We start from the raw sequence: 11641 nt of genomic DNA on the forward strand, positions 1-11641 counted from the left end.
GCAGACATTTCCCATCTATACCATCAGAATTCTTCAGAATGTAAAACAATCGTTCAATCCAGTTGCCTGAATATAGAAATAGTTAATATAATAATGCCTCTATAAATATTAAACTTAACGAAAAATGGGTAGATGATAAATTGTAGTAAAATTTATTTTCTACGTCTTTGCCTTTTATAAAAATTTCGATTTTACTAATATTAATCGAGGAATTTTCAAAATAGTTTTTGTTATATTTTGTATAAAAGGCTTGATTTTTTTTAATGAAGTTGGACGAAGTCATAATCAATTCTGAAAACTTTAGGGGGGGGGGGTGCCTGATAGATGGAAGTCATATTTTCATAGATTTCTCCAAAACTAGACGGTGGAAATAAAAAAACTAATTAAGGATGTTGAGCACGGAAGTGAAGACACAAATTAAAAAAATATTTGCAATTTTGATGGTGAAGTATGTAATAACTTGACAATATAAGATGAAAAGTAAGAATAAAATTGTTCGATATCTGTAGTAATTTTTAGAATATTTTTAGAAAATTTTGTAATATTATTTAGCTTTCGATATTTCGAAAACCAAGACAGGTATCGAAAAAATTTATTCTTATTTTTCGTCTACATTCATGAAGTTATACAAAATCCATCATCAAAGTTGAAAATAAGGTACAAATAATTTCAACCACAAGTCTCTAAACTTGCTTTGGCGCTCGTACTACCTTATGTGTGTGGACATATTTTAAATAAAAATTTTAATCTCATTCTGGGCAAATACTTTTCCTGGCTTAAGTATATAGATTTTCTGATTTTTCGCCATTGTGAATTTTTTATCAAGAGAATACCTATAAGATTATTTAACCAAATAACACTGTATATCATGATTTAGACTAGAGTTTGCGTATACAGAGTCAAGTATACCAAGCAAGTGCTTTGAATGGTGATAAAATATCCTGATAAAATTGTGGATATATATTGTAAATACAATTGTAAACTAACATCGAAGTATCATTCGAAAATAAATGGATTTAAAAATAGTATTTAAAAAAAAAATAAAAAGCTTACATATATATGGGAAACTCGCCAGGGTCGGCCATACTTTTAACTCTCATCCAATCTTATAAGAAAGAATTCGAAAAGTGTTGAAGGGATAAAAAGTGAAAGATTATAAAATATGTATTTAAAAATGCTTAAATAATTCTTATTTAATGGAAAATTAAATAATAAACTTTTACTTAAGCTTTCTGTTCGCAATTGCAAACAAGAACTATAAAATACGTGATAAATTTTACGATATTTCGGATCTGATAAATTCGGGTATTTTGTTGGAAGGTCCGAGATCAGATGAACCACTTTAAATACACAAAAATGGTCAAACCAAGGCGAAAATCACCATTATCTCAATATCCCACACGAACACTAAGAATGTTATTATAATAGGTTGGCTGATAAGTCCCCGGTCTGACACATAGATGGCGTCGCTAGTATTAAATGCATATTATTTTTATATAGTACCAACCTTCAAATGATTCGTGTCAAAATTTGACGTCTGTAAGTCAATTAGTTTGTGAGATAGAGCGTCTTTTGTGAAGCAACTTTTGTTATTGTGAAAAAAATGGAAAAAAAGGAATTTCGTGTTTTGATAAAATACTGTTTTCTGAAGGGAAAAAATACAGTGGAAGCAAAAACTTGGCTTGATAATGAGTTTCCGGACTCTGTATTTTTTCCCTTCAGAAAACAGTATTTTATCAAAACACGAAATTTCATTTTTTCCATTTTTTTCACAATAACAAAAGTTGCTTCACAAAAGACGCTCTATCTCACAAACTAATTGACTTACAGACGTCAAATTTTGACACGAATCATTTGAAGGTTGGTACTATATAAAAATAATATGCATTTAATACTAGCGACGCCATCTATGTGTCAGACCGGGGACTTATCAGCCAACCTGTTACCATTAAATCAAAGGCTTAGTATAATCAAGCATGAGCCGCATTCACAATACATGCCCAAATGATTCTATATTTTTGTCCCAGCTATAACTTAACACAAATTGAAAACTTATAAATTTAAAACATCAAAAAATCCGACTGCGTTAAATAAAAACTGAAAGAAAAAAACAAGTCTGTTAGTTTACAAGGGCAGTGGGCCAACCTGGACTGGCCTATCTGGACTATCTAGACAACTTCCTCCTATTTATAAAACACATTCAAATAGATAACATTTTTATCATTTTTCCCAAAAATATATATACCATATCGAATTAATTGGTCACGTCGTTTCTATTTCGTTTTCACTCGATTGCCAAGGTGTGGTTATGTTTTTCGCGCGTATCTTGTAATTTTTTTATTTCCTCTTATCTTCCAAACAGCTGTATCGTTTTATTCGTCTTAAAAAATCCTAGGGACCATAGATAGGTGTTTGAAAAAAAGGCCTTTGTGCAAAATAGTAATATGTTCAAAAAATCCTTTTTAAGGGACAAGCTTTTATTTTAATAATAATTTTATCTATGAGTCACTCATACCCGACTATTTATAAAAGCTTGAGGCACTCAATTTAAAATATCAAAAATGAATCGGAACGCCTCATCTACTTTACATGCCTAATGATTTTTCGATTCATTCTTGATATTAAGCGCCTCAAGCTTTTACAAATAGTCGGGTATAAGTGACTAATAGATAAAATTATTTTCTACTTTTTAATTAGAAATAATAAATTCTATGTTCAGTGGGGTCTCATTCAATTATTCCTGAATAGAAAGAATAGAAAGTGTAAAATAAAAAAATTAATTTAAAAAATCAAAAAACCCGGTAAAATACATTCCACCAGGTTTGTAACATCTTTGACTGTATTATTTTTCTTTATTTTATTAAAACTGTCACATGAAAGTTAATTTATATTTATTTTCAGCAAGTAGCTCCATTGTTTTTAATTTTAATTTTTTATGAGAGAGAGAAAATATATTAATTAATTTATGTAAATTTTTTTTAAACAAAATACAAAATCTTATTTAACATATTTTAAAGTTGTAAAACAAAAAAAAACTTTATATTACTTTTCAATTTAAACGCTTGCATAAAACATAAATTTTCAATATTTTTTTCCGAATAAATTTGAATATCAGTAAATACAAAAAAGAAATTATCCGTTGATGAAAAATATAACCCGAAACTTTTAATATGTTTTTTATATGCCGATGTCTATATAAACAAATGGTTGAGAGTGTGGTAGAGTACATCGAAAGAAGCTTTTGGGTATATGGAGCATGTGCTCGGAAACAGTTCCCTTCATAGTAAGAGACGTTATAAATTAATTGAGCATGTTTTTAGATTTTTATCAATGCGTTTGAGGTATTTTTGGATTAAAAATATTTGTTTCGTAAAAGAAGATTTAAATGAATTCTTCTTTTAGTTCTGAAAAAGGACTAAGATGAAAAATTAATTCTTTAATATTTTTCCATCTAAGCAATAATTAACAATATTACACCATTATAGTGTACTAAAACAATGTAAATCTAAAAGCCGGTGGATTCTAGATAAACATGACAATTTATCACTTATCCTACCGACTTCTATTCGAAAAACAGGGCTCTAAATTACTCTTCGGCTCTACCTTTCGAACTAAAGTTTGTGGTTTGAGTTGTAGACTGCTTATATTATCTAAACTCCGAGACACACTAAAGGCTATTCTTCGTAGCAATGATCCGGGAGGTATTATTATCGACATATTTTGAGATTGTAAATTTCAAATAAAATGTAATTAAAAATTGTTTTAGTTAGTTGATAAAAAAGTTTATTAAAAATGATTTATACCAGGCATGGCCCATGGGCGAGTTATTTTAAGTCGAAGTCACCATTGTTATTTCTTTATTGTGTCTCATAAACTTTCTCCTCATAGAGGAGGATGTGAGACGGGTATACGACTCTTCTACCTATCTCAGTTTCTCTAATAGTAATGAGATATGTAGAAAAAAATGTTGTTTCTCTGTCTTACTCGTATTTTTGGTTGACACTGGTTAGGTTATCACTGTCTAACTCGTATTTTAAGTTAGGAGTCCGAGGTACTTCCTAAAACTGTGAAGAAAAACTATGCAAAAATAATTTATTTTCACAACGTTATACGTAAGAAAGAAAAACTATTTCGCGAACATAATTTAGTTTTTAATTTTATTATAATAGTTCTTAATTTTATTGCAGTATCACACACAACTTAGGAAAACGTTTATACGTTTAAAAAGTTCACAACGTATTTTCATTTTATTGAAATCTAACAGAACAATATTAAATTTTTTTATCTATTTTAAGCGAGAACCTGTTTATGACATTACCATTTAGATTTTAGACTGTCAGTTAGTGACAGAAAAAAAGAAAAAATTTATTACAGTCTGCGAACGATAGGGGACATGTACATAGACTTGAAAGTAAAGGCGATCAAGGGGAGGAGATTTAATGTCTTCTTGAGTCCTGCTGTCGATAATATATGATAATGTAGGTCAAGTTAGATTTTATTGGCTGCCCGCGAAGAAGACACTTAGGCTATAGAGCCCATTGTGATACCATATATGTGTTTTACCACCTTTCCGCTGATAATTTCATACATATACCCGGTGGGAATCGAACCCGCTACCCTAAGCATACCGCGGACGGAATTGGTTACGCCTAGACCAACTGAGCTAATAGGGCGATGATTTCAATGTATCTTTCATTTAAATTTTAAAATGTGCGAGAATAGATGATAATATCTTAAATAAAAATTAAAATCGATTGATAAACTTAAAGATATAAGCAGTTAAATAATTTTATCTATCATTTTCTTGCAAAATAACTTTTGATATGTAGTACTTTCATATTTTCGTAGTTTTTGATGTTGATTTCACAAAAATTGATTTCACACGATGTTAACGATCGATAATGAACATCGATTGAGGCAATACAATGATTTTAGGACAAAGACCAAAACATTGGAAAGAAATACGTTTGTATAACGAATGTAAAGTTTCTTAGAAAACAAAAAGTATATTTCATTTTAAAAATAAGAATTAGATTACTTCAAAATTGGAAACGGGTTAGTCCGAGGGAACAGGGAAAATAATGTTCACCGACAAGTATGTAAAAAACAATATTTCCTAGGTACGGAATCTTAAATGAAAAAAATTATATACTTTGTGTTAATTACTTTTAAATTTTTAATGCGTGGTCGCCTTACAACGTCATACAATGTTGACAAACTCCGTTACTCATGTACTGACTATGACTGACAGTCGTTTTTGACATGTGCTTCATATAATTCTGACATTATATTTTTAACATCAGCTGCTTTTCAATATTCATGACATTTTCAACGATCATATTGTCGTGTCAACTACACGATTGTTATAAAAATATTTTAATAGTATTATTATGTTTAGAGGGGGGAAATCTGAAAGAATAATAAGAAAGAGTATTTTTATACCATGTATATGAAATATTTCAAGGTATAATAAGTTTGGTCCCAAGTTTGTAAAGCTTAGAAATATTGATGCTATGAACAAAATTTTGGTATAAGTGTTCATAAAATCACCTAATTAGTCCATTTCCGGTAGTCCGTCTGCCAGTCTGTCTTTTATCACGATAATTCAAAAACGAAAAAAGATATCAAGTTGAAATTTTTACAGCGTGCCCAGGTCGTAAAAAGTGAGGTAGAGTTCGTAAACATAGATCAATTAGGTCTTGGATCTGTTAGACCCATCTTGCAAACCATTAGAGATGGAACAAAAGTTTAAATGTACGAAATGTTCCTTATAAACTTTTTGTTTGAAAATTTTTTTCGAAAACATCACTCCATAAGGGTGCAAATTAGGTTCGAATATTGTATAGTATATATTATATGGGAATATCAGTCATTTGTATGTGACATGTATGTATGGCTGGTAATCAACACTGTCTATACATGGTATTTCAACAATTAACTCAGTCAATTGTTTGTTTTCACTTGTTTGTAGTATATCGTTTTGCTTAATTGTTTGTATTAAATTATATTCTCTCTAATCAACTCAACAGTTTTAGTTGATTATTATTTATTCTTTAACAAGTAACATTCACAAAAAATTGAAAATCCCTGGCACTTTTCTTTATGTAATGATTCTACTTTCTCAGTTTAATTGTCTCGTCGCCAAAAGATCAATGTTTTAACTTTAAAAAATAATTTTTCGACCAAAACAATCAGTTTGAGTCATTCTCGCAGGGTACAGATACCAGTAGTTAGAACTGACAGATGGAACTCAATGCATAGCTACTCAATAACAGATGGCATAATAAAAATGAAAGCTAACATGACAAAAAGTACCAAAGAACCTTCGTAAAACATTTTTAAGTTATTGATCACAGATTCTTAAAATAAATCGATTATGTCATATGTTCTGGGATAAGAAAATTAGAAACATTACCATGTGCGTATAGATTTGGAAGCGTAAGTTGAGGTATGCCTGTTTTTATACACTTAACCGATGTTATTTTAACACAAAACTATAAACTTTTTTTTCGTCACGTTTTAAAAATTTACATTTATATAGATAAGTAATTACCTGCGTGTATGACTCAATATCTACCTATATATAGGGTTTTCCATTAAGAGGTGTCATTTCTGCTTAGCCCATTACTTTGAGCAGGGGTTAGAAATTCACTCCAGATATGAGATATGGCAAAAAAACAAAAATAAAAGTTTACAAAAATCTCCCAACAATTGAATAATTTCTACTCGAAATTGAACTACAAATACAGTTACGTTTTTAGTAAAAAATTGATTTTTCCACTCTGTATATATGAAATACATTAAGGTATTCTAAGTTTAGTCCCATGTTTATAACGCTTAAAAATATTGATGCTACGAACAAAATTTTGGTATAGGTGTTCATAACATCCACGAATTAGTTCATTTCCGGTTGTCTGTCTGTCCGACTGTCCGTCTGTGAACACGATCACTCAAAAATGAAAAAAGATATCAAGCTAAAATTTTATAGCGTGTTCCACACATAAAAAGAGAGGTCGAGTTCGTAAATGAGCAACGTAGGGCAATTGAGTCTTGGGTCCGTAAGACACATCTTGTACACCGTTAGAGATAGAACAAAAGTATAAATGTAAAAGCTGTTTCTTATCAAAAAATAAACAAATTTTGTTTGAAACATTTTTTCGTAAACATCACCGTTTACCCGTGAGGGCGCAATTAGACACAAATTGCATAGTATGTATTATATGGTAATATCAGTTATGTATGAGTGACATGTATGTATATGTAATGCGGCGCCGGCGGTGTAATCAACACTGTCTATACATCGTATTCCAATAATTAACTTAGTCAATTGTTTGTTTATACTTGTTTTTAAATTAAATTGACACCTCTAAATGTAAAACCCTATAATATTGATTTAAAACAATACAAATTAAAGATAAGAGTTTATTATATTTTTTAATGGTGTGAATTGAATTTTAATGTTAATTTTAAAAAATAAATATAATATTTATATTTATATATTTATGATTACGTAATCTTCAAATATTAATGGTAACACGTGTTGTTTAAGTAAATATGGGTGAACTAGTGACCCACCCAATTGTACAACGCATGAATGCATTTGAATATAATTTATTGGCATTAAACTGCGAAATAACACAAAAAAAATTAATTTACTTTTTGATAAAATTATTGATAGTTTCTGATAAAACAGGGTAGGTGTTCAATTGTTTGATTTAACTTTGAACCGTAATTAACAAACCTGCACGATTTTCAGTGTTCATGATATCTTGTAAATGTTAAATATTTTAATGAAGTTAATCTTTGAATTCTTAAATTTTTATGCCCTGTATATATGAAATATATATCAAGGTATACTAATATTAGTCTCAAATTTATAACGCTGAGAAATGTTGATGATACGAACAAAATTTTGGTATATGTGTTCATTAAATCACCTAATTAGTCCATTTCTGGTTGCCCGCCACCCGTCTGTCCGCCCGCCTGCCGATGCGGTAACTCAAAAACGATATGAGATATCAAACTGAAATTTTAATAGCGAGCTCAGAAGAGTGAGTTTGAGTTGAACAACATAGACTTTTTTGGTCTTCGGTCCGTAGAACCCATGTTGTAAACCGTTAGAGATAGAACAAAACTTTAAATATAAAAAGTGTTTCTAATAAAAAAAAATTAACGATTGTTTGAAACATTTTTTCGTAAACATAACTGTTTACCCGTGCGAAAGCGTAAAATTAGAACAAAACTTTCGTGTCCATTTTCTAAACTAAAAAATATAGGGAGTTGAAAGTTTGCAAGTAGTAGCTTGTGGTCTAGTAAAATATTTCGACAAACGAAAAAAATCTTTAATTACTTAATCCGTAAATTTGCAAATAGAAAATAAAATTATGCTGGTTATTGAATTTTTTTAGAGTTATTAATGAAAAAGTCACGAAAAATCAGATTACTTAACTATTAAATAAATATTTTTTAATAAAATTTTCTCATATTGACCCGAGAATCGTTTTTTGTATGGGATTTTGGTTAATATCTCAGAAAATAAACATCCAATCATAAAAAAACACAATTTTTGAATTTTCGGGATCATTACCTTACAAGGTCAGTTTTATAGTTGAAAACTTTGTTCATTTGATGAGATGGTTTCTAAGATATCGTTCGAAATTTATCCTAGAAATTCGATTTCGTATGGAATATAGGTGATATCTCAAAAACAACGAAATTCATTCTCCAAAAGAAGTTAATTTTTATATTTTTGGGGTCGAAAATCCGTTATGTACTGAACTTTATCGAATTTTTCTTAAGAGAAACTTGGTAAATATCGCAAACAAATTTATGTTTCGGAGTTGGATAAAACTCCATGTATACCTAGAGTAGTTTTGATCAAAAAAATATATATATTGTGCATATGGTATCGCCCAAAATCTTATACGTAGGCTTATATTATCTGGAGATATTTTCGTCATTATCTTGATAACTACTCGTCTTTTTGTCAAACGAACAGGTTAAAAGTATTTTTTGGGCAATTTTATGAATATTTAATGTTTCTGTTGATCACCTATTATCGATTAATAAAAAATCTGAAACATACCTATAAGAATTCCGATGGTATCGGACAACCTTAGGAAATCTATTTATAAATATCTCATGAATATAATGATAGTAGCCAAACAACCTTAATTCAATTATAAAATTACAAATTGTAAGCCACTAACAGGCATTATTATAAGAAATAATTGAGGATACCTTATAGTACACCCTAGGTACCATTGTACAGAAGAAAATACCAAAACAATAACAGGTATTGTTTTTTTTTAATATTTAAAAAACACTATACAAATTAAGGAAGTTGCGTGGAGTGTAACGACTTCCTTGAAGTGGGTGATTTCAACAGAAATATTTTTTTATTATTTTATGATTAAGTTGTACAAACAATTACTAGATATAATTTGTTTACCGTTTATAGAAATTATAAAAAAATAACTAGTTTTCTATTTTAAAAACAAGGAAAGTCGATTTTGCCCAAAAATAACAGTCCACATGTGTGTGGTCGCGGTTTTACAACAAAAAAAAGAGAAAAGAAATAAAAAAAATCTTCAATTATATTAAAAAAATCTTTACTAAATAGTTAAATAGTTCGACAGTATATCTTCTCAAAAACTTATTCTTCTTTGTATTTCTCAAGACCTCAGTTTTCTTTATATTTCTTATTTCTCAAAAATTTATTTTTCTGCGTACTTTTAACCGAAATGTAAGTCTGGGAAAGAATCTTTTACAATCTTTATAACATAAGAGTTATAAAGTTAAGTATTTATTCGAGTCTTAATAGAATTATTTGTGCATTTTTTAAAAACTCTATTTTTCTTAAAATTTATTCAGATGTTTGTTAAATTATTTAAATATGGCCAAATCAGGATGGTCTTTAAGCATTTATCGTGATTACTAAAAGTCTGATATTCGACTCCTCATAGATTTATTTGTGCATTTATTAAAGTCTCTATTATTTTTAAAATTTATTCACATACTAGCACTACCCACCCGCTTCGCTAGATAACTTCGATTTTAAGTACATACAAGTACCTAAAAATGACAATGTTTCATATAAACTTACACCTCCTTTAAGAAGGAATTTTCATTAAAAAAAAATTGATACAGTAAACTTTTGGCTCAAACCCTAAGCACATATATCAATGTATACATTTCTAATTTCCAAATTGAGCAAGTTTCAAACAAATTTTCCACCCACATTTGAGCCCCTTAAGAGATTTTTAATGCACACTTACGTCATATAAGGAACGTTTGTGCAAAATTTCAACGCACATTTCTGTGCGTTGATCGATCAAACAGTGAATCAGCCAGTCAGTTTCTTAGTTGATATATATAGGTAGATGGTTGCTCAATTATTGAAATATGTCCAAATCAGGGTGGTCTTAACTCCAAATTAAGAAGCCTGTTTCGAAATATTTTTCATGACATTCATAATAAATATGTATGCCTCAAAAAAGAAACGCCTTAGAATTAGAGCCCTGTAATTAAGAATACACTGTTTCCAATGTAGTTAACAATTAATTACATAATACACGTGTAGAAACCCAACTTTTAGAGGTCCGTTTCAAAATTTTGCAGCTTTGGTAAATGAAATATTGATTAAATCACAAATCATATTCAGGACTTCAAAACTACGACTTTGTTATTTCTTGGTAGGCTTAACATTTCAAAAATTCAATTACATCCAATTTAGTTTTGAAACTTTTTCAAAAAATAAACGAAATCAAATATTCTTAGACATTCAACTTCTTCATTTTAGATTACAAACAATTAAAAATTACGCAAATCTTCTAGTTGAGGCTTTCAATATTAAAAAAAAAGGTAAAATTTTCATTATTTTTGATTCATAGAGAAAGTATTATTAATATCACTCTAGAAAACATGATCTCTCCGAAAATTATGTTATAAAATTTTCTTGTTAATAATTAAAAAATAGCTTTCTTAAAAATAATTTTCGAAATCATGAAATTAAATTTTGGAAAATAATATTTGTACTTCGACTATATAATTACAGTCGGAATAATTGTCTCTTTAAATTTTTTACAAAATATACCCATACATATTTTTGACATTAACGAACATGAATAGTTTAATATTTTGTTTATTTACAAAATAATTCTTCTATTAAATATGTATTTAAAATAAGAATACGTAAATGACCCAATTTATCTATCAAAAAATATAACACATCTTTAGTACCTAATACAATAATAACACTTACTTTTATTCTTAATAATATATTGGTGTTTCATCGGGCATTGAAGTCTCCACACAAAAAAAGATATATAATTTTAAACCCAAAAAATATTCATCACTTCAATACAAAATCAAACACTTCCACATAACACAAAATCCACACAAAACCATTTATTATTGTTTAATAATAAACAAATCTATTGCAAGAACAACTTAACCTCACAACATCATAAAATTTTTAAACGAATAAAATTAAAAAGAACATAAAATTCACATATTTTTAAAATATAAACATTGTAAAGAAAGTAAAAATTTGATACACAATAATAATTAAAATTATAAAAATTTACATAAAATAAACAATAAGTTAAAAATAAAAGTTGTGTTATTATAATTTTCTAAT

The 11641-nt window shown here is 28.6% G+C and overlaps 1 protein-coding gene across 1 annotated transcript in view; it reads right to left on the reverse strand.

The window, feature by feature from the left end:
* LOC123294520 overlaps positions 1-11349 on the reverse strand; it is a 194874-nt gene extending 183525 nt beyond the window's left edge. Inside the window, exon 1 of the mRNA XM_044875577.1 lies at positions 11264-11349. Coding sequence (XP_044731512.1) covers positions 11264-11294 — 31 coding nt within the window. The 5' untranslated portion in view covers positions 11295-11349. The remainder of the gene's footprint in view (positions 1-11263) is intronic.
* Between the last annotated feature and the right edge of the window lie 292 nt (positions 11350-11641).

This window comes from Chrysoperla carnea, chromosome 3 (assembly GCF_905475395.1).
Source record: "Chrysoperla carnea chromosome 3, inChrCarn1.1, whole genome shotgun sequence".
Taxonomy (NCBI): domain Eukaryota; kingdom Metazoa; phylum Arthropoda; class Insecta; order Neuroptera; family Chrysopidae; genus Chrysoperla; species Chrysoperla carnea.